Source organism: Gossypium hirsutum, chromosome A05, assembly GCF_007990345.1.
Source record: "Gossypium hirsutum isolate 1008001.06 chromosome A05, Gossypium_hirsutum_v2.1, whole genome shotgun sequence".
Lineage (NCBI taxonomy): Eukaryota > Viridiplantae > Streptophyta > Magnoliopsida > Malvales > Malvaceae > Gossypium > Gossypium hirsutum.
The window spans coordinates 43,343,174-43,367,562 of NC_053428.1; the positions used below are offsets into that span (position 1 = coordinate 43,343,174).

The 24,389-nt window shown below is 32.9% G+C and overlaps 2 protein-coding genes and 1 non-coding gene across 3 annotated transcripts; 1 reads left to right on the plus strand and 2 right to left on the minus strand.

Annotated features, from left to right (window-relative positions):
• Window positions 1–6,141: 6,141 nt before the first annotated feature.
• On the plus strand, window positions 6,142–11,178 carry LOC107960094 (anthranilate synthase alpha subunit 1, chloroplastic). The gene is made up of 11 exons (XM_016896306.2): window positions 6,142–6,579; window positions 7,121–7,305; window positions 7,401–7,590; window positions 8,746–8,897; window positions 9,037–9,152; window positions 9,244–9,490; window positions 9,559–9,615; window positions 9,719–9,871; window positions 10,021–10,101; window positions 10,337–10,423; window positions 10,642–11,178. Exons 1-11 carry the CDS (start codon window positions 6,315–6,317, stop codon window positions 10,963–10,965), a joined length of 1,857 nt encoding a protein of 618 aa, XP_016751795.2. The 5' UTR covers window positions 6,142–6,314; the 3' UTR covers window positions 10,966–11,178.
• Window positions 11,097–11,796, minus strand: LOC107960095 (pleckstrin homology domain-containing protein 1). Its single transcript, XM_016896307.2, has one exon. It carries the CDS (start codon window positions 11,794–11,796, stop codon window positions 11,365–11,367), a length of 432 nt encoding a protein of 143 aa, XP_016751796.1. The 3' UTR covers window positions 11,097–11,364.
• Window positions 11,797–17,942: 6,146 nt separating this feature from the next.
• Window positions 17,943–18,049, minus strand: LOC121229834 (small nucleolar RNA R71). The gene has a single exon (XR_005927790.1). It is a non-coding gene; the product is annotated as a small nucleolar RNA R71 (small nucleolar RNA).
• Between the last annotated feature and the right edge of the window lie 6,340 nt (window positions 18,050–24,389).

A 24,389-nucleotide genomic window follows, 5' to 3' on the forward strand; every position in this document is an offset into this window, starting at 1 on the left:
GAGCCTCGGGGAACGCTGAGGTATTTTCAATTAATGTTTTTTCAATTTATGCTTTTCAAAAATTAACTCATATTACGAGAGGTGAGTTGAGTCTCAGGACACGCTGAGGTATTTTCAATTTCTGTTTTTCAATTTCTGTCCTAAAAAAAAATCAACTCATATTGCGAGAGGTGAGTTGAGCCTCAGGACACGCTGAGGTATTTTCAATTGATGTTTTTTCAATTTATGCTTTCAAAAAAATCAACTCATATTGCGAGAGGTGAGTTGAGCCTTGGCTCACGTGTTGAGTCACTTTCAATTTCTATTTTTATGTCTGTTTTTTTAAATCAACTCATATTGCGGGAGGCGAGTTGAGCCTCGGAGCGCGCTGAGGTATTTTCAATTGCTGTTTGTCAAAAATCAACTCATACTGCGAGAGGAGAGTTGAGCCTCAGGACATGCTGAGGTATTTTCAATTTCTGTTTTTCAATTTCTGTTTTCAAAAATCAACTCATATTACGAGAGGTGAGTTGAGCCTCGGCTCGCACGCTGAGGTATTTTTATTTTTTATTTTTTTTCAATTTATGCTTTTCAAATTCTGCTTTTTAAAAAAAATCAACTCCTATTGCTAGAGGTGAGTTGAGCCTCGGGTCACATGTCGAGGTATTTTCAAAATTTGCTTTTCAAATTAAGTTTCAAAAAACCAACTCATATTGCGAGAGGTGAGTTGAGCCTTAGCTCACGTGCTAAGCTATTTCTGTTTTAATGTCTGTTTTCAAAAAAGCCAATTCATATCGCGAGAAATGATTTGAGCTCAGGATCACATGCCAAGTAAAGAATAAAGATTGGAGCTGATTGAAGACACCAGATTTTTGTTTCTTTGAAATTGTCATTGGAGCTGATCGAAGATATCAGATCTTACCTTTCTGAAGAAAACACCATAAACCTTATCCCACTAAAGCGATAGAAGAACAGATTGAAGTTGTAGATCTTATCTTTCTGAAGTTACAGTGAAGTAGATCGAAGCCAAATTTCATATCCTTGAAATTACATTGGATTATATTGAAGCTACAAGGCATATGTCAAAAGATGCCGTGGATTGAACCAAAGCTACAAGATGCGGTGGACTGGAAGGAGACTACTTGAACAAAAAGAGCATCAAAGAAGTCAAGACTCAACAAGACCAGGCAAAATTGGCCTCTCTTTATGTCTTTGCTCTATTCCCGTTACACGACAATGAGCAAAGAGGGGCAGCTGTTGTAGGCCAATTTTGGCCTGTTTACAATCAAAACCAAATGACCCATTTAAATTGCCCAGGCGCAAATACAAATACCTAAAACCCAGTTACAACCAAAACCCAAACTAACCTAAACACTTAAAACCCAACACCAACCCAAAACAGTGAAGCCCGATAGGCCCAAGACTCTAAAAAATTTTGGAAAGCTGGAAACCCTAGGGTTTCTGGCACCGTTGCCCCATATACGCCTGACACTGCTCCACCATGTCGACCACCACGCCCCGCGCGTACTGAGCCATCACACACTCCACCGTCCGTGCCCATCCGCTACAATCCATAAAGAAGACAAAGTAGAAATAATATAAAAATGAATGTAAAAGGGTTATAAAGCCCGAATGAGAAGTTGTAAATGGGGAGAGGATTTTTCATCAATAAAAGAGGGATTTTTACTCAAGAAACTAAACAAAAAGCACAGGTATAACACCAAATCGGAAGATCAAAGATATCAAAATAAAAAAAATACCTAAAGGTGATTCTGTTTTCTTATTCATTTTACTTTTATTTTGATTTTTTTTCTCTTTTTCAAATCTGCTAATTTGTATATATATATTCATCATAATACATAAAAAGTATAATAAAAAATATAGAAAAAAAACCATACCTTTTCTATTTTCGGCCACCGTGTACGGTGGCCGGCGGCGACGGGGCGACGACGGCACGCGGTGGCCCTCCTGGCCAGCTTCTAGGTTTCCCCAGAGAGAAAATAAGCCTATTTCCTTTTTTTTCTCTTCAACACGCACAAATGACTGAGTTTTCAAAAAAAATTAACTTTTATAGGGGTCTGGAACGCCGTCGTTTAGGCCCTGTACTTAAGTACTGAAACGGCGTCGTTTTTCCCTGGGTTGGGTCGACCCAACCCTACTCTCTAGGATCCGCGTGTTTTTAGCGGAAGGGCTAATTGCGGTTTTGGCCCTTCCGCATTTTTATTATTCTTCAATCAAGTTTATTTGGATTTCTAATTCGACTTTGAAGTTTGTTACACTTTTCAATTGAGTCCCTCTCACTGTGCAGTTTTTGATAGTTTGAAATATTGCGCTTCTGATCCCTCTTTGTTGTGCGCGTATTCAAATAAGTCCTTGTCCTTTGATTTTTATTTTAAAATTTATCCCGCGCTTTCTATTTTGTTTACATCTTAACCCCTCTTCATCATTTTGATATTTTAATAATTAATTTTGTCATTCTTTTTATTTATTATTTATAATCTCTATATATATTTATTATATTTATCTATTACATGTAGTAGTGTATACGTATATGTATATATATTGATGGTGTTACCTTATTATTTTATTTTAATATCTTTATTATATTTCCTTTTTATTTCAATATTACTATCATCACTATTGATATATCTCATTGCATAATTATATATATATGTATATATATGTATATCTCGTGTATATATTTTAATATTATAATTCATATTATGTATATACTTCAAGTATTATATTAAGTATTTCTTTATCCTTATTATTTATACCCATATACGTATATATCTACGAAGCGTATTAATGAGTTCGTTTTATATCGTTATCTTTGCTAATGTATATGTATATATCATCTATGTGTTATATATTATGTATATATGCTCTCAATATTATATTTTTTATGGCCTTAATATCATCTTATGTACATATTCCTAACACCGCTTTTATTTTATATATATATACGTATTTATGTAGTATGTGTACAGTTTTTTATATATATACTATTATCATTATAGTACAGGTACATATTGTATATATTTTATTATGCACTTATTTTTTATGTTCTCAAGCATATATATTTCTTAAACTATTCCATCTACGTATTTTGATCATATTATGTATATACATTCTTCATATTATATTATATATCTATCCTTTTAATACCATTATGTATATAGTTTTATTTATATTTGTTACTATTAAGTATATCATATGTGTTCATTTTAAATATGTTTGTACTTATATTTAGTATTATTATGTAAACATTTTTTTTTCACTCTTATATTATGTACATACTCTTAATGTCATTTTTTTACATATGTATATTCATTGTGTTCTCATTGTGTTCTCGTATTTGATACTATTGTTACATTTAATATCGCGTGCATTGTCATTGTTATTTTATTGTTTTATATATTATGTGCCTTGATGTATTTCCAACTAGTATCTTTCATTTCCCGCCCATTTTTATATATTACCTCGTTGTTCATTATTTTAAAATATTTATTCGTGTTTTTATTTATTTCAATAAGTAAGGCAACGTACCGATTTAAACACTATGTCATCGATTTCATCGCTATGTTGGGTGAATATCAATCGACTCGTATTAAAACGGTATATCCTTCTCAAAAGAAAACGAAACTTAAAATTTCTCGTGTTTTACTCGGTCACGATTCAATGTTACTTTGAACTTGCAATTTTGAAAATTAAGACAACGCTTGTTTAATAAGATACCAATTTTGGGCGTCACGAGGGTGCTAATACCTTCCTCGTGCGTAACCGACTCCCGAACCCTAATTTTTCTCTGGACTTTTGACGTAGACCTAAATACGGCCTTCATTTTTGTGCAAGAATAAGTTTTCTTTTCTAAAAAAAAGGATGATTTATTAGGTGTCCGGTCACACCTAGAAAAAAGATCGGTGGCGACTCCTTTTTTAATAAAATCGAAAGTCAATTTTTAAATTTTCAAATAAATCGCCACAATTAGCGACCAAACTAAGCTAAAACTTTTACGTCGCTACAAAGAATATTGTATTTTTGGAAGAAAAGAAAAATTTGAAGTCATAAAGTTCAAAGAGTGGCACTTGTCCTATTTAAAGTATAATAAAAAAAGAAAAAAAAAGCATATGACAATACTTGAATTTTGTTTGCAAAATTAAAATTAACAGTACCAAAAATCAACTCTTTATTTATTACTAGATTTCATGTCAACCACTTTGTGCTTAAGAAAATAGTCTTTTCTTTTATTAACAATAATCTAAAATATTTTTATTAAAATTAAAAATAAAGTTTTAAAATAATTTCTATATTATTAGTTAAGAGTGTGACTCAATAAAAAATATTAAAATAATTTTATAAATTTTAAACAAGTTATATTATTATGAGAATATTTTTATCTTTTTTTTATTTAAAAAATCAATAAATAAGTTAATGATGTTGAGATTTTAACTCATACTCTCAACCTAACATCTTTTCTTTACCACTTCAATTAAAGTTTTATTTTATCAATTTTATAAATTTCAAGATATTCTAGTTGGTTCTAGTTTGATCGATCAGTCTAGTCCGATTCAGATAACAATGTTCAAAATCCTCCTAAAATAATTAAAATTTTAAAAAAATATATTTTTAATGCTTAGAATGAGTTGACATCTAAATCTAAATTTGAATTATCCAAATAATAAATTTAAATTAATTTAAAATATTGAATTTAAATATTTTAATTTCGAGACAAAGAATTTATAAAAAAATAATTGATAAATCATAAATTTTAAAATTAAAATCTTGAAATCTAAATCTAAATCTAAATGCAAATTTTAATTTGGAAAATGTTACCTAAAAAAATTGAAAATTGTTATTTTTTAGGAAAAAAACCTATAATATATATTTCACCAAACTCATACTAAAAAAGAAGAATCTGTTTCTAAATTAATTACAAAATTTGTGGATGACCGAATAAAACCTGAGATGTAAGTTACCATATCTGGCTGCTTTAAGAAAGAAAACAAGCAAAAACCTTAATTTTCATACCATAAATTGGAAAATGACAATCACAAATTCCTATAAAAACGCTTTACTTGAAAAATTACTGTATAAAAGTTCTGAATCTAATTTTAGTTAATGAATATTAGATGCAATAATTTGATTCTTAAATAAATAAATATAAAATTAAAATTTAATTGGTATAAATATGAGATGAATTAAAGCATAATGCAAATATTTGTGAAAAACAAAATTAAGTATAATATAAGATTGAGCCTTAATTTGATTAGTATCGATTGAACCTTAATTTGATTAGTATCTTTTCTACTACAGCAAACTAAATTAAGTGAGTTTAAATGCGCTTTAAGGATTGGCTATAAAGGTGGTCATAGGTTAGACTGGGTCGAGTTTAAATATGATATTAAAATACTTTATACTTGTTCAAACTTGATCTACTTTGAAATAGAAGTCTAGGATTTTATCAAAATTCAATTATATTTGTAAATGATTAACTCAATCTATTCTAGGTTCATTCATATTAGTTTTATTTTTTAAAATAATTATATTTATAAATCTAATATTTTATATATTTTTCATTTATTAAATTTTTTTAATAAACAACTTAACATTACATTGTAGTATTATATATTATATGTGTTATAATATAATAAAAATATATATATATTACAAAATTAGAAATGGATCAGACCTTGGATATTCTAGCTCGAGTCTAGTTTATATCTTAAAAAATTTAATTTTTTAAGCCAAATCTATTTTTTGAAATTAATATTTTTGTCTAAATTCTCTAAAATTTTAGACAAACTTTTAAGTTTAAGTGGGTAGCACAAGGTTTGAACAAGCTGAATTGCGAGTTACGAGTGATTTAGATATGTCAAAAATATTTTAATTATAATTATTTGAATATATATTATTCATTATTGTAATTATCTAATATTAAAATGTGTGTCCTAATTCAGTTAAAAAATTATCAATTTCATAATTTTTATAAATTTAATATACTTTCATAAATCTAAAAAAATATGAATGATTTTTACTAATCATTTCAACTAAACAGGTTTCATATTTAGGTTTGTATATTTGTGAGTTAAAAAAATTATTATATTTTATGTTATTTGGGAATTTATTTTAATCTAAATTATTGTATTGTAATTGTAGTTTTTTTTTTAGAAAAGAAATCGTAATAGAAAGAATAATTTTGCTTGGAAAAAAGGAGTGTGTTTCTTATTGTGATTTTGGGGGTCAAATCCCTATCTTAACATTAGATGAAGGGGGGACACTTTTTCTTTTTCTTTTTTAAATTAATTATATATAGATTGTGAAAAGTGTGTGAAATGAGTGAAACGGCTGGTCACGGCTCTCCCAACTCGTCTCTATTTATTTCACTAATTGTTACAATAGTGCTAATCAACAGAATGCAGGCATCCATGTCGGTTACCTCGACGAACTCCACATTAGCAATGCCACTGCAAAGCAGCCTTGGATTCTCTCACCGCTTCCTTCCTTCATCTCATCGGTTTTCTCAACTTCCGAGCACCCGCTTTTCTCCCGCTCCTACTTCACTCAAATGCAGGGGCTCTCTTTCAAGCTTTCCACTTGGTAAACTTTTTTTTTTTTTAAGTGAAAGATTCAACTCTTTTTTTTTCCTTTTGCTGTTTGGCGTTTGAGAAAATGCGGGAAATTTGAAGAAAATTTTCAGTCTTTTTTTTTTTAAATTATAGAATGAAAGAAATGATTGAAGTGAAATGATGACTGTGAACTGCTTTAATAAAGAAAAATTAATGCGAAAACGAATCTGGTTTGTATTTATTTTCTTTATCATTTATTAATAGAAATGCTAAATAGTAATCTTTTTCTTTTTTTTTCTTGGGCTTAGTTTGAACTGTTCTGAAATGTGAATAAATTCCCCATCCTTTTGTTTACTGAGAAAATGCGGGAAAGGAGGATTTAAATTCTCAAAATAATTAAAAAGAAAAAAAAAGAAACTCTTCTGATTGAATAAGGAACGATTTAAGGAGTAGAGTTAAGAAAGAACAGTAGATTTCTTTTGGGGTTTTCTCTCCATATGTATAATTATATTTTAGATTCTAATTAAAGTGAGTGCAAATTGACTCCATTTATTTTTGTTTATTTTTTTCAGTTAATGATGAAAAGAAGTTTGTGGAGGCGGCCAAAAAGGCAAATTTAGTCCCCCTTTATCGTTGCATTTTCTCTGATCAACTGACTCCAGTGCTTGCATACCGGTGTTTGGTTAAAGAAGATGATAGAGAGGCTCCAAGTTTTCTCTTTGAGTCAGTGGAGCCTGGTTCTCGGGTTTCTAGTGTTGTACGAGCTTTAACATATGCTTATTTGTTTGGTTCTTTTTCCTCCTATATGCAGGGTTATATTTACTTTTATGAATTGGATTTTGATTGTGTTAGGGTCGTTATAGCGTGGTTGGAGCTCAACCGACAATGGAAATTGTGGCAAAAGAAAACAAAGTTATGATTATGGATCATGAGGCAGGGAATTTGACTGAGGAGGTTGTTGAGGATCCGATGTGTATTCCCAAGCGAATCTCAGAGACTTGGAAACCCCGACTTGTTGAAGATCTACCTGATGCGTTTTGTGGTGAGAATGATTCCTCTTGTGCATGTCTAATTGCCACAAATATATATTTGATATGTTTTATAACTTTGGCTTTGGCATTTCTCTTCTTGATTGGTTGTTTTTATCTGCTATGTTCAGATTAAGGAAAGTCGATTAATAATTAGTTGGCTGTTGTTGGCTTGTTTGTAATCTAACGGCTCCTTTATTGTTGAATGACACTTGAAAATCAAGGGATTGATATAGCAATGCAGTAAATTCTGGTTTTGGAGTTATTTGTGCTACCTCTCATATTTGGAATGCTGCTTTGTTCAAAACATGTGCTCGTATTTAGTTGGAAACAAAGTGACTAAAAGTCAATATTACATAGTACCAACAAAACATGATCATAGAGTTAATATTCATAGTGCGGAAAAAAACATGATCATTTGTCATAAAGCAATTAAGACAATTGAAAGATTTTCAACGTGTTTAGCTGTCTTGAATTTGTGTTATTATTGTGACGGTTACAATATGACTGGTTAGGTATGTGGGCTTTTAGGACTACAGCTTGACATATAGCACGACAGAATTCCGTAGTTCTCATGATTTGCTAGCAGGTTTTATGGCTGTAATACGTTTTATGCCACATGTAGAATGCTGTGTGTTTGTCAGACTTAGTGAGTTATGTGTGAATTAAGAAAGTTCAGGGGTTTGAATGGTTCAAAAGTGCATGATGGGGTTAGCATAAAGTATCTGTTATATTATGGGGGATCTAAAAAGTGATTAGTGATTAGTGATTGAAGAAATTGTAAAATTTTAGCACTACAAGTATGTGATGTGTGCATTGCGTATTCAGGCAAAGGATGGTTAGAGTTGTGGATTAAATAGGGTGCAAACCCACTCTTAAGTTCTGTGAACTTGAATGAAGGTATCCTATTTTGCAAATATATAGATTTATACATGCAATAGTAATCAAGTATTTTGAAATTAAGCTACTTTATTGTATTCAACCAGCAACATTTTGGGTGCCTTAATTCTTAACCTGTTAGGTGCAGGATTTTATTAAGATTTTCCCATTGTAAGTAGTTGGTTTTCATGACAGTGTAGGAAAACTCTGATGTCATTTTATTGTGGATCCATATGGTTTCTTTATAAATCTTTATGCTCACATTTTCTAGTAATTCCTGTAATGCGTAGGTGGATGGGTTGGTTATTTCTCCTATGATACAGTTCGTTATGTGGAGAAGACAAAGCTTCCATTCACAAAGGCACCACGTGATGACAGAAACCTCCCAGATATACATCTAGGACTCTACAACGACGTGATTGTATTTGATCATGTGGAAAAGGTATTCCATTTTCTCCATCAACAATGCACCTTTTCTTTCCAGCAGGACTAAAGTTCAGGATTTTAGTTCCGATTATCAATCAAGTCTGCTAGAAATGACAGTGAGATGGAGTACTATTAACAGTTGCTTTTATTTGCAGAAAGCATATATAATTCACTGGGTGAGGCTAGATAAACACTCGTCTGTTGAGAAAGCTTATAATGAAGGAGTTGACCACCTAGAGAAATTGGTAGCTAGAGTACAAGATGTTGAGCTGTGAGAACATTTATACTGTTCTACTGGTTTGATTAAGTTTAGATTCCTTTTAATTTCTCTGACATAATTTTTTTTCTGATTTCATTCTTAGACCAAAGCTATCTCCAGGCTCTGTAGCGTTACAAACCCAGCACTTTGGCCCTTCTTTAAAGAACTCAAATATGGAAAAGGAAGAGTTCAAGAAAGCTGTACTGAAAGCGAAAGAGCATATTTTGGCAGGGGATATTTTCCAGATTGTATTAAGCCAACGTTTTGAACGAAGAACATTTGCTGACCCCTTTGAAATATATAGAGCTTTGCGAGTTGTGAATCCAAGTCCATATATGGCCTACTTGCAAGTAAGTTTGTTCTTTAATTACCTTTTAGTTGTGAACTGTTTCATTTTTATTTCACATGCCCCTCTCAGGCTAGAGGAAGTATTCTAGTTGCTTCAAGTCCCGAAATTCTTACCAGGGTAAAGAAGGTAATCTTTTACACTTTTTTTCTTACTGTTTTCATTTTCCTGATTTTAAATTGTCTTTGGGATCTGAGGCTCTCAATTTTGTTGTTGTGATTGGCATGAGCAGAATAAGATTGTGAATAGGCCATTGGCTGGAACAACAAGGAGAGGAAAGACTCAGGCTGAAGATGAGCTGGCAGAAAAGCTATTGCTAAGTAATGAAAAGGAATGTGCAGAACACATCATGCTTGTTGATTTGGGTCGCAATGATGTTGGAAAGGTTTTTCCTTCAGCAATTTCAACTATGTCTTTTTCTGCTCTATCTTTGTATTTGGTAGTGCATGACAGACTTTAAACTTCACCGTCTGTCTTTTTTTTAGCGCAGAAAGGTATGTGGCCAATCGTTTTTACTGCATGTTATTGATGTAGGTCTCCAAATATGGTTCTGTAAAGGTGGAGAAGCTGATGAATATTGAACGATATTCCCATGTGATGCACATAAGCTCCACGGTTTGAAACTATGCTTTTATCGTCTAAACATTTATTGACTTATTTATGTGAAAGGGAACATATATGGTTCCTATTGGTTCCAACTTTATTATTTTCTTTGTTGCCTCTATGCATTACCAGTTGAAACATCTAAACAACTCTTTAGATCCTTTATGGTAGCCCTTCGGCTCGAACTTTTTAATATTATGTTAATCGAGTGCAATACTTTGTTTTTAAATTGCTGTAAATTATGCAGGTTACTGGTGAGTTGCAGGATCATCTCACTAGTTGGGATGTCCTCCGTGCTGCGCTTCCTGTTGGAACTGTTAGTGGAGCACCAAAGGTACCATACCTGTTGTCCTTTTACATGTTTTGCACAAATCCTGTTTTCTCAAATAATGATTGAATGCTTTCAAGTCTTTCCTTTGATTCTGGCATTACGGTCCAGCCCGGACAGCTTATGAGTCAAAGCAGCATTGCATATCACTGACAGTCTCCTTAATCTAGGAAGTAATTCCCCCCTCCCCTCTAGGTTTTGATGAAATTGAGATATTGGTATAGGTGAAGGCGATGGAGCTAATCGATGAGTTAGAGGTGTCAAGACGAGGCCCTTATAGCGGAGGATTTGGGGGCATTTCCTTCACTGGGGATATGGATATTGCGTTGGCTCTCAGGACCATGGTATTCCCTACAGGTAGCCGCTATGACACAATGTACTCGTACAAAGGTTCCAGCAGACGCCAAGAATGGGTAGCTTATCTTCAAGCCGGCGCTGGTGTAGTCGCAGACAGTGATCCTGATGCCGAGCACCTCGAATGTCAAAACAAAGCTGCGGGCCTTGCTCGTTCCATTGACCTAGCGGAGGCTGCATTCGTTCATAAATGACATGCAAACTTTTATTCACCACAGCAGTTGTTAGCTAAACATGATCAGCTCAAGTTTTCTTTCTGTTATTTGGAACAATAGTACGAAAATATATTTCAGCCTCATCTGGGAAGCTAGGGAAAAAGAAGAAATACCGAAGGTAGATAATTTAAATTTTATGTCGGTTATGTAAGAACATTATCTTCCATATGAATTACAGATAAATTTCCGAAATTTGTCTAAACTAAAATTATCAAAATCAATCATCCTGTCTAAACTAAAATCAAACAAGCAAATATTTTAAATTTTAATATATATACATATAAAAGAATAAGCAAACAATTACCAATCTGATCATTGCCAAAAAAAGCAAAATATACAAACAGCAGAATTATGATAGATCTGACTGACTGTGGATGATCAACACATGTTATCATAATCAACTATCTCGGAATCCGTAACGGATCTGGAGTGCTGAACTATGGAGCGTCCGATGGAGTTGATCCAATCCTCCTTTTCGTTCTCCGAATCGGCAGTGAAGTACATGGTCTCCTTCCTTGTCGAAAGCTCAAAAGCGTACTGCATGTTCAAGATATCTTCGGCTCCCTTCACGGTTAAACAGGTAGCAACTGGGATCACACCACGCGGGCGAGAGGCGCGCGTGATTGATGATTCCTTGAACCAGAGCAGCCTCCCTTGTTTCAACACGAACCAGCGGAGACGCCAGGTTTTCATGTACTCACCTTGTTTAGCTAACCAGCCGGTTCGTTCGGGATTCGACCAGAATTCCACACCGTCGTAGCCGTTCAGTTTCTCCGTCAGCGCCGTCGCTGCTCGCCATAAGCTCGCCATAGCTGTGATTCGAGACGTCGAAGGAATGGAAGAGTGTTAAGAGAGAGAGAGAGAGCAAGAACAGTGTATCAATCTCATTTGATTTATGTATTGAGTAAATAGAGTAGATTAGTAGATCCGCATCATTTATTCCTTCTCTCTGGATTTGGTTTAACTAAAATTTTGCTATTACAAATTCTACTTAGTGGTTGTGTTTTAGTTATATTTTAGATGCACTATATATAGTGTTTCATATCAATTTAAATATAATTTTTTAATTAATAATCAAAGCATTTTAAAATCATAATTAACATAATCATTTATATTATTAATTAAGTGATAATTAATATGTTTAGAATTCTATTCAAATAATAACTTAAAAAAATTTGAATAAAGGTATTTACGTGCAACTATTTTTATTATCTAATAAAATATTTTTATTTTATATAATTGAAGGTGGATTAGTTTTAACTCTTATTATAAATTTGAATAAAGGTAAAAAAAATAACTCTATCTTAAAATTTTATGTAATATCTTAAAGATTGAATTCTAATAAATAAAAATTATTTAAAAATTATTTAGAGAATTAAAATTTTATGCAAACTGATGATTTTTTTATATTACAAATGTTCCATCTTCAATATTTAAATTTCGTTTTATATTTGTGGAGTTGCATGAATCATGCTGATATTTTTTAAGCCAATGTTAAATATTATTTATAATGATAAATTTTAATTTATATATGAATGTAGCACTATTAAATGATAATTAATTTAAAATAATATATAATAATTAATTGATATACAAATAAAATATATATTAATGTTAAATAAGTAATATAATGAACAATAAAGAATACTCTTGTCGATTCATTTTTTCAAACTCGTGTTTGTTAATCTGATCATAGGCAAAGATCATCATATTAAGGGAGAGTATGTTGAATAATATGACGTCATTCAATGAATGTATTTAGAATGAATGAATTAGGAAATCTAGATGCATGAATGTGCTTTTCTAATGCTTGTAGTACATCAAGAGTCCAATTAAGATGCATGTATAGAGATTAATAGTCACTTGCAACAACTATATAAAGGATTGAAAGTGATGAAGTCATTGTAGAAAAATGAAGTAAAAGAATGTAGAAGAGTGTAAGAGGATATGATGTAAAAAAAGAAAAAGAAAAAGAAAAAGAAATCATTCCGTAGTGAATGTCTATTCCCTTTATCATCTTTAGATTCTCATCAACAGTACCACATTAGCTTGTTGCTATACTGTTAATAGTTAAGTGACCAAAATGTTACAAATAGACGACGTTAGTGACCATTTTGTGACAAATTAAAATTCGGTGATCAAAACGTAATTTACACTATACATAAGTGACTATTTTTGTAATTTACCCTTTCTTTAAAATGTAATCCGCCTTCTCATAACATACACCCTCTATAACAATATTTCATTATAACAATCAAGTTTGTTATAAAATCGATATTTTTATGATATATTTCATAAGTTTTTCATGCGTAACGGTAACAATTATATTGTAAATAAACTATCCACAAACTCTTGTATTAAATTTCAGTAAATTAATTTTATTCCTAAGCGAAATAAAAATAATAAATTTTAGTCAATATAGTATTTCAATAAAATGTTTAAATTTTATATAAAAATATATTAGTAATATTTTTATTAAATAAAAATAAATTTTAATAAATGAAATTACATTTGTAAATTTTATTAAAGATACCATCTAAATATCACTAAATCTAAAAAAATAAATTCCAATATAACTTAAATCTCAAATACTATTATTTTGATAAATAAATAGGATTAATATTATTATTTTGATAAACAAATAGGATTAATATAGAGAGGAATAATTGTATAATGATCTTTATTATGATTTAAATATAGATTATGATAAAAATATTTGTGTTTTCCACTTTTATATTAAAGTTTTCTAAATCATTTATTAATATATGTTTCAAAATACCTTTTTTACTTTATTTCAGCATTCAAGGTGTACAAGTCCAATTTTGCTTGTGGTCCAATAAAACCCAAACCAACAGCAGAAACTCAATCCCAAACACAATCCAAAACCTAAATCAGACTCAAACTAATACAAACCCAAACCCAAACCTAAACCCAATCAATTAAGCCCAAATCCAAATAAGAAAACCTAGCTCAAAATCCTAAAAATTTTTAGAGAAAAAAAAGAAAGAAAAACCCTAGGTGCGCCGCACCTAGGTCGGCTGTCGCCCCTAGTCCACTGTCAGCACCGCCTTCGCCACTTGCCACCGCCACCTGCAAAATTGACAATAAAAAAGACATTAGACAGTAGTAAATATATAATATTGTATTGAAAGAGGCTATAAAGCAAAAAAAGAGACTTAATGTAATAGGGATCTCCACGCGAATTTTAAATGCAAACACAGACAATTGAATACAAAAATACAGAGAATCGAATCAAAAAAGGAAAGAAATTTAAAAAAACATAAAGCAAAGAAAAAGAAAGGAAACTGATTCAGAAGGTTAAAAGTGTTCATTTTATTTTTTATTTTTTCTCTTTTCTCAAATCTTTTTTTTCTCTTTTAATACATATACATAATAAAAATAAAAAAGGAAGAGGGCTTACCTTTCAGACCACTGGAGAAAAAAAAGGGAAATTTGCGATTTTCTGGCCACCGTGGATGGTGGTGCCGTTGCCGGCAGCCAGCGCGGTAACGATTCGCAAGAGTCAGGCCGTAATTTGGGCTATGCCAGAGAAAAAAAAGAGAGAATTTCTATTTTTTTAAAAAAGAAATAGGATGAAATAATTTTTTTAGAATTTTTTGACTTATATAGGCCCCCAAAACGACGCCGTTTTGGGAATGGCCTCAGACGCCCAAAATGACGTCGTTTTGCCCCTAACATCTGCGTATGACCTGACCAGCCAGAAAGGATCCGCGTGTTTTTGCTTTTGGGGCTAATTGCACCTTTAGTCCTTCCGCTTTTTAATATTTTTGCATTTAAGTTCTTTTTATTTTTAATTTTTGCCCTATAATTTATTTCGATTTACAAATTGGTCCACCTTGAAGCTGCAAGTTTTGGAGGGTGGGGGTTATTTCCCATTTTGGTCCCTCCTTGTTATTCGCGCGTTCAGATTAGTCCTTTTCCTTTTTATTTATTTTTTATTTGCCCTAAATTTTTGTTTTAAAGTTCAATTTAGTCTTTTTTTGTTTTTTTTTGTCATTTTATTATTAAATTAATTAATTTAGCATCATTATTACTATTACTATTATATTTCTTTTTTTGTATTTATTTACCTATTATTATATTTTAAATACACTTATTTTTATTTTATTTGTTTTATTATTTATTTATATCCTCTTATATAATTTCAAACTTTAGGTATTCTATTCTTTGTATTATCATTATTATTATTATTATTATTATTATTATTATTATTATTATTATTTTTAAACCGTTTTACATACTATTTATTTATGTATTTGTTTACCATTGATCTTTAAATTTAATTTTTTTTACTTATCTTTTTTTCTTTTTAGTTATAATAAGCTTGTTTGTTTTATTTATTTATTTTATTTTATACTCGTCCTTCTTATTGTCATTCATATTAACGCATTTATAATTATTTTGTTAAGCATATTAGCACCGTGATTTATTTTTATATTTTTACTACAAATTTGTGTTACATTAATTTTTACTCGATACATAAAATTTTATTTTCTAAAATAAGCGATATTTTGTATTTTGAGATTCAAAAAATCGTTCCCTAACTTACGGAGTTTCAATTTTCTCGATGAATCCGAATAAACAAACATTTAAAAAAAACTTGAATTTTAAATAATCTCGAGAGTCAAGAAAAAATCGTGTTCCAACTTATGGAATATGATATCTTTCTAAAACCGAGATAATCGAATACATTTCAAAATAAGTAATTTTTTCGGCGTTTATTCTCGTATCGGGAATTTAAGACATTGTGTCCTAACTTACGGGATGTAATTCTCTTTCTCGATTAACGTAAAATATGCCCATTTCTCAAAAAAAAAATTAATATTTTAATAAAGAATCGTATTTTAAATCTCTTCAAGATTTTCATTTCTTGGCACTAAAAAACACGAAGTAATCAACTAGGCGTTACGAGGGTACTAATCCTTTGATAAACCATAATTTATACATATTTTTGTCCCATGCTTAGCGCATTTATGGATGGTTTCTCCTTAGATTTGGTTAATTCGATGCTCCTAATTCTTTAATTTCATGTTTTATACTTAGGTGAGCATAGGAAAGAAAAAAGAGCGAGAAACGGGCCAACATGGGAAAACAACACGGCCTAGACTTCCTCACACGGGTGGACCATACGGCCGTATTAATTTGGCAGAATCGAAGTACGATTTACACGGGTAGACCACACGCTCGTGTCCCTGCTGAGCCCAAGTATAGTCCTATTCGAAAAAGGCCATTTGTGAGGGTTCTTAGGCATTCTAAAGCCTATTTAAACACCGCAGGAAGCACTTAGAATAGACACGCGGAGTAGGAGGCAAGGAATTACTTAAGAAAAGCCGATTGATCCATCTCAAAAGTCGAATTCACCTTCAAGACGAAAGATCTCCCCTCAATTTCCCTCATGAGTTTTTGGGTTTTCTTTATGTTTTGTATTCATTATTCTTCTGAGATGTTTTCTTTTATAATTATGAACTAAACCCCCTAAATACCTAAGGGGAATGAAACCTAAGACGGATTTTATTATTATTATCTGAATTGTATGATAAATATTTTACTTGTTCTTAATTATGCGTTCTTAATTCTTGTTTTAATATTCCAGGATATTGATTCAAGTTAATGCTCTTATTCAGAGGAGAAATAGACTCTGTCTAAGAGTAAAATTGTCATAATTAAGCGGAGTTGATTGCACGCCTAGAGATAGGGTGATAAGATTTTACCAGTTTAGGGTGAAACCTAATAAGAGGATCCATAAATCGAGTTAATGCAACACTAGGGCGTTGATTAGAAAGAGATTTCAGTTAATCAACCTAGGGTTAGACGTTATTGTCTCGAGAGAGATAATAATATAACTTAGGAATTTCTACGGATCAAGTCAAATGAATAAATCGTCTAGTTCAGAGTCAAATAACAAGTGAAGTTTAGATGGATTTTTCATTGGGTATTGTCTTAATCAATCGAATTTTCCCCAAAGCTTTTCCCCAATTTCTCTCTGTGCACTCTTAGTTTAGTTAATTAGTTTAGATAAACAAATCCTTTAATTTTTAGGCTAGATAATAAAAAGAAAGTAATTACTAGTACTCTTGGTTCCTTTGGGTTCAACAATCTGGTCTTGCTAAAGCTATACTTCTGTTCGATAGGTACACTTGCCTTTATCGTGATAATAGTTAGTTTCAAGAACGATTAATTATAAATATTTAAAACCTGTCGCGAATATCACGTATCAAGTTTTTGGTGCCGTTGTCGGGGAACTAGGATATTAGGAACACTCGATTTTTATTACTTTAGCCATTCAACTTTATTTGCAATTTAAATTTTTATTTTCTTTTCTAATTTTTCTTTTATTCGTTCTTGGCATGTTTTTATAGTGTATGACTAGAAGAAACCCGTCAAGACCATTACTGTCTGATAGTGAGATCGATCGCACAGTTCGTAAAAACCGAAGAGAAATAAGACGAAGCTTACAATACACAGAGGAAGAGCAAGAGGACGATACTTCAACCACAACCGAGGAGATGGCTGAAAACCAAGAAAATCTACTACCTCCTGCAATTGCTGCTAATCAGAATCCTGCTCCACATACTATGTATGATTATACTAAACCTTTTTTAATAGGAACTGAGTCAAGTATAGTTAGGCCTGCTGTTGTTGTAAATAATTTTGAACTGAAACCTAACACAATTCAAATGATACACTAATTTGTTCGGTTTGATGGTTTGCAGGACGAGGATCCCAACGCTCACCTGAAAAATTTCTTAGAGTTTTGCGACACTTTTAAAATCAATGGCGTTTTTGATGAAGCCATTCGCCTTCGGTTGTTTCCCTTTTCGTTAAGGAATAAGGCTAAAAAATGGTTGAACTCGTTACCACGAGAGTCAATCACTACTTGGTAACAAATGACTGAAAAGTTTTTATTAAAATATTTTCCACCGACTAAAACAACCAAATTACGTAATGATATCTCCTCTTTTGTGCAGATGGATTTAGAAACACTTTATGATGCATGGGAGAGATACAAGGATCTGTTGAGAATGTGCCCTCACCATGGGTTACCACTCTGGCTACAGGTTCAAACGTTTCACAATGGCCTGAATCCTTTGACTCGACAGATGATCGACGCAGCCGTTGGTGGAACTATCAATAATAAGACACCTGAGGATGCTTATGAATTTATAGAAAAAATGTCACTGAATAATTATCAGTGGCAAGTCATGAGGACAAAGCCAACAAAAACAGTCGACCTTTTTAGCGTCAATTCAGCCACCATACTCTCTAATTAGGTAGAACTTTTGAATAGAAAAATTGACGGCTTTCTTGGTTCTTCCTAGGTTCACCCAGTAATGCAGTGCGAAGCAAGTGGAGGTGGATCAAGCAGTTCAGAATACCCACCTTATGGCCACAACATAGAGAATGAGCAGTTAAATTACATGGATAATAATCCTCGATCTCAAAATAATCCTTATAGTAATACTTACAATGCAGGTTGGAGGAACCACCCAAATTTCTCATGGGGAGGCCAAAGGAATCAGAGACCACCACCTCCAGGCTTCCAACAACCACCCTACCAACAAGAGAAAAAGTCGAACCTTGAGGAAATGCTAACAAAATTCATCTCAGTGTCAGAAACTCGTTTTCAGAATACTGAGACAACACTTAAAAATCAACAAGCGTCGATCCAATGGCTCAAAACTCAGATAGGTCAACTTGCTAAATTGATATCTGAACGACCACAAGGTAGCCTTTCGAGTAACACTGAATCTAACCCAAATGAACAACTCAATGCAATTACCATTCAAGATGAGGAAGGGTTAATTGCACCTGAACTAGAGCCGAGGCAAGAAACTGTGGTACGTAAAGGAAAAGGTGAGGTGGACCATAATGACCAAAAATTGGTAAGTAAAGAGTACAAACCTCGTGTGCCATACCCCAAAGCGACAAGAAAAGATCGCACAGATGAACAATTCGGTAAATTCCTTAAATTATTAAAGAAGTTACATACTAACTTACCGTTTATTGAAGCTCTTTCGCAGATGCCAAAAGTCGTCAAATTCCTAAAGAAACTTTTAACAAATAAGCGGAAGTTGGATGAGGAGTCACATGTAGAGCTAAATGCGGTTTGCTCAGCCATATTACAGAATAAGCTGGCTAACAAATTAAAAGATCTAGGGAGTTTTACGATTCCCTGTCTAATTGGTAGCTTAGATGTTAATAATGTTTTGGCTGATTTAAGGGCTAGTATCAGTGTTATACCTTACAAAATGTTTAAGCAACTAGGTCTTGGAAAACCCAAACAAATTAGGATGAGTATTCAATTAACCGATAAAACAATTAGATTTCCTAAAGGGATTATTGAAGATGTACTCGTTAAAATTGACAAATTTATATTCCAGTTGATTTCGTTGTTCTAGACATAGAGGAGGATAGTAACGTTCCTTTAATTTTAGAGAGGCCATTTTTAGCAACCGTTAAAACAATTATTGATGTTGGCACAGGTAAACTTACACTTTGTGTGGGAGACGAAACAATCACCCTTCAAGCTCGTAATATGAATAACACATCAAAGATTGAAGGTGGTCGTATAAATTATTCTACTAAAACTGACCATGTGGTGCAACTTACTTTGCAGGAAATAAGTTTAAAGAACCTACATGAGCCATATTCAAGTAACAGCAAAGACTTATCTGTGAAGAATGAAGGCTACAAATCGAGGAACTAAATGAATGGCAGACACATAAATTGAAGACACACGATAAATCAAAACCGAACCAGTACGAGCTCAATACCTTACCAAATCAACTTAAGGTTGGAGACAAAGTACTACTAGATGCAGCAGATCCTCGCATTACCACTTATGAACCTAATGAAGAAATTCCTCTCATGGTACTCAGTATTTTCCCATATGGTATAGTCGAGGTAATTCATCCCAAATTCGACACTTTTAAGGTAAAAAATACTCATCTTAAACCTTATATTGATAAAGTTGATAGCAGGGATGAGGAGTGTAAACTCTTCGAGCCACCATGATCACACACCAGAGAGGTAAGTCGAGCTTAAATTATAAATAAGCACTTCTCGGGAGGCAACTCGAGCACTAACAGTATTGATTTCTTTAAATCCTAGTTTTTCACATCTAACCTACTAATTAAGTCTTGGAACACAGAGTTTTTCCATCCACACGGCCAGGCACACGGGTGTGCCTTAGGCCGTGCTCACACCACAGGAGGAGACACGAATGTGTGATACGACTGTGTGAAAATAGGGTAAATTTTTCCCCAACACGGGATCTAATAAGTTGCGATGGCCATGCGACATGGCCGTGGACGAAACTGTCAAAACAACACGGGTGTGAGACACGCTCGTGCCTTGAAATCGTGGTTGAAACTGAGAATTTAACACTGGCGTGGACCTATATACACGAGCGTGGGAGAAGCGAACGAAGCAAGACATGGCCGTTCAACATGGCCATGTGCACCCACACACCCAAGGAACACGGGCGTGGGCCGAATGTCAGACGCGCCTAAATTTAAAAATTGTGACAAACATGGGCTGGTCACGAACCATACGGGCGTGTGATACAGCCGTGCTGCTTTTTTCAAATTAGATTATCTTTTTTATTTTTTATTTTATTTTATTTTATTTATTTTATTTTTAATTTTATTTCTTTTGAAAACTCATTTGTTTTTAAACTCGACTTATCTTTACGATTATTATCAGGTTATCTCCTTAATTCTCTTTCACAAGTGGTGTCTTCTCCTTTTATCCCTCAGAATCATGCCTTCCCTCCAGCTTTCTTTTCAACTCTCACTCCCGTTAATCCGAGGAGTCCATTCATAACTCAGGAAGTTTCACTTCTCTCCCCATCTTATGATCTTATATTTACATTTTTTAGTATAACTATCCTTGTACATTAAGGGCAATGTACATCTTAAGTGTGGGGGGTCTTTTATATCATCATCAGAAATTCCTAAATTTTGTCTTATTCTCACGTGAATCACTCATATCACTATTAGAATGAATTTTAATTAATTTATGATTTTTATTGATATGTCTTGAATTAAAACATAGGCATTCAGGAATTGATTGTTTAAACTTTAAGACATTAGAGTTCAAGTATGATAAGTTAATTTTTGAGAATTTAAAACTTTTAGGTTGTTTTCCCCAAGTTTATTTATAATCTTGAGTCGAAATTCACAGGTTTAAACATCAAAAAGCCATAATTTTTTGTGAGATCTTGAGCCTTTAAAGCATCTATTTCTTTCATGCTCACTTTTATTGTTGCTTTGAGTGCGTCAGTATTGATTTGTTATTCTAGAACTTGCTTGATTATGCATGTCAAGGCTACATCATTTGATTTGATATGTTGAGATGATAAAGGCACTTAGGTTTAACCCACTCACTCTACAACAGCCTACCTTCATAATTAACCCTTAGTGAACCCCTTTGAGCCTAACAAACCATTAATTGATTTACCCTCAATGTTAACCCGTAACTCATTATTGTTAAAATCCTCTAATTTGGTCCCTATTTTTGTCGAGATTTGATTTGAATTAATTGCTTAGCTATGTTTTATTCTTTGTTGTAATAATTAAGTTCTATGCTATTTGACTTGTTCTTAAAAAAAACAACAACGAAACAGTACTTACATACATATTAGTAGTAATTCGTCATTTTTGAGCTTGAGTGTTAATTCTATATTCTGAGAAGAAGCTCACTGGTATTCAACTAATAATTAGTTATTTTTCTAGTTAGGTGATTTCTTCAATTCAATCTCGATTCTAACCTTTTCTTTCAGCTTGTGACCACACCCCCTAACCAAAGCCACGTTACAACCCTCTAAAGACCTTTTGATTGATGTATCATATCAATTTACGGAGTGGTGGAGATTTGATTTTCATGCAAGCCTATGGTAATAACTTTTCAATGTTGACTGAGGAGTGCTTAATTTGATGTCCTTAAATACCTTGAGTGATTTGAGTGAACCTTTATTGAGAATGTTAAACTTTGTGATATTTTGATCAGAGGTGATTACTTAAATGAGGGGGGACACCTATGTTTTCATGATAAAATGCTCAACTTGGAATGTTTGAAACTTTGATGTTCTTCTAGTTGAATTTTCAATGTATGATTACTTATGGATTAGTTTGAGATATTATCAATAGGAATTATAAGTTGAGAAAAATTTATTTTGATTGTGAATTGAGGATTTTGCTTGAGGACAAGCAAACGCTTAAGTGTGGGGGTATTTGATAAACCGTAATTTATACATATTTTTATCTCATGCTTAGCGCATTTATGGATGGTTTATCCTTAGATTTGGTGAATTCGATGCTCCTAATTCTTTAATTTCATGTTTTATACTTAGGTGAGCATAGGAAAGTAAAAAGAGGGAGAAACGGGCCAACATGGGAAAACAACACGGCCTAGACTTCCTCACACGGGTGGACCACACGGTCGTGTTAATTTGGCAGAATCAAAGCACGATTTACACGGGTAGACCACACACCCATGCCTATTTAATAGCCTTGACCATGGCCTGAAGATATCGCATACGGGCATGTCACACGGGCATGTCCCTGCCGAGCCCAAGTATAGTCCTATTCAGAAAAGGCCATTTGTGAGGGTTCTTAAGATTCTAAAGCCTATTTAAACACCGAAGGAGGCACTTAGAATAGACACGCGGAGTAGGAGGCAAGGAATTATTCAAGGAAAGCCGATTGATCTATCTTAGAAGTCGGATTCACCTTCAAGACGAAAGATCTCCCTTCAATTTCCCTCATGAGTTTTTGGGTTTTCTTTATGTTTTGTATTCATTATTCTTCTGAGATGTTTTCTTTTATAATTATGAACTAAAACCCCTAAATACCTAAGGGGAATGAAACCTAAGACGGATCTTCTTATTATTATCTGAATTGTATGACAAATATTTGACTTGTTCTTAATTATGTGTTCTTAATTCTTGTTTTAATATTCTATGATATTGATTCAAGTTAATGCTCTTATTCATAGGAGAAATAGACCCTGTCTAAGAGTAAAATTGTCATAATTAAGCGGAGTTGATTGCACGCCTAGAGATGGGGTGATAAGATTTCACCGGTTTAGGGTGAAACCTAATAAGGGGATCTATAGATCAAGTTAATGTAACACTAGGGCGTTGATTAGAAAGAGATTTCAGTTAATTAACCCAGGGTTAGACGTTATTAGTCTCGAGAGAGATAATAATATAACTTAGGGATTTCTACGGATCAAGTCAAATGAATAAATCGTCTGGTTCAGAGTCAAATAACAAGTGAAGTCTAGGTGGATTTTTCCTTAGGTATTGTTTTAATTCAATCGTTTTTTCAAAAGTAATTCCCCAATTCTATTTTCTGTGAATTCTTATTTTAGTTAATTAGTTAGTTAAAACAACCCCATTATTCTTAGGCTAGATAATAAAAAGAAAGTCATTACTAGTACTTTTAGTTCCTTTGGGTTAAACAATCCAGTCTTGCTAAAGCTATACTACTGTTCGATAGGTACACTTGCCTTCATCGTGATAATAGTTAGTTTCAAGAACGATTCATTATAAATATTTAAAACCTGTCGCTAATATCACGTATCATCCTTCCTCATGCATAACCGACTCCCAAACCCGTCTTTCTGAATTTCGTGGACCAAAATTGTTGTTTTAATAAATCAAACTATTTAGTAAAAACAACCACTTTTCGAGGTGACCCGATCTCACCTCATCAAAAAGGATTGGTGGCGACTCCCATGTTCATTTTCGTTTTCAAAATCAAAGTCGATCCCTTTTACAAAAAATGGTTTCAACAGCTTGGCGACTCCACTGGGGATACCAAAATAAGAGAGTCAAGCCACGAGTTGATTACTTTTTGTATTTTTGTTGAAAATTGAAAACTTGGTGTAAATTTACGATCCTTTCATTGCATTTCATCTATCTTTGTTGCGATTTTCATTATTTTGGTTTATAATTGCTTTACTGGGTTGAGTTTTTGATATATTTCTGCACATTGCATGGCATAATCGGTCGATTTTACCCTTTTAAGTGGGAGTGAGAAACTATTTCTTCGTGAGGTCTTCATTTTCGTATAGGATAGTGAATCGCTTTCGGGATACATCCGTACCTATGTCTTCATGAGATTTTCATCACTATATAGCCATAGGGAAATGTATTCCCCTGAACTGAACCCGGTCTGTATGTACTTGTAATGGGCAAGGATCGAGGAATCTACTGGTTCAGGTACCATTACTTTAGAACCGAACCACATATAGTGAGCCCTAAGAGCCTACCCTAGGTAGAACCGTACCAAACCCTAGTGGTTACCCGAGTAGGTGCTTTACTTATTATTCTTCGCTTTCTTTAAACTGTGTATGAAGTAATGACTTGTTTTGTT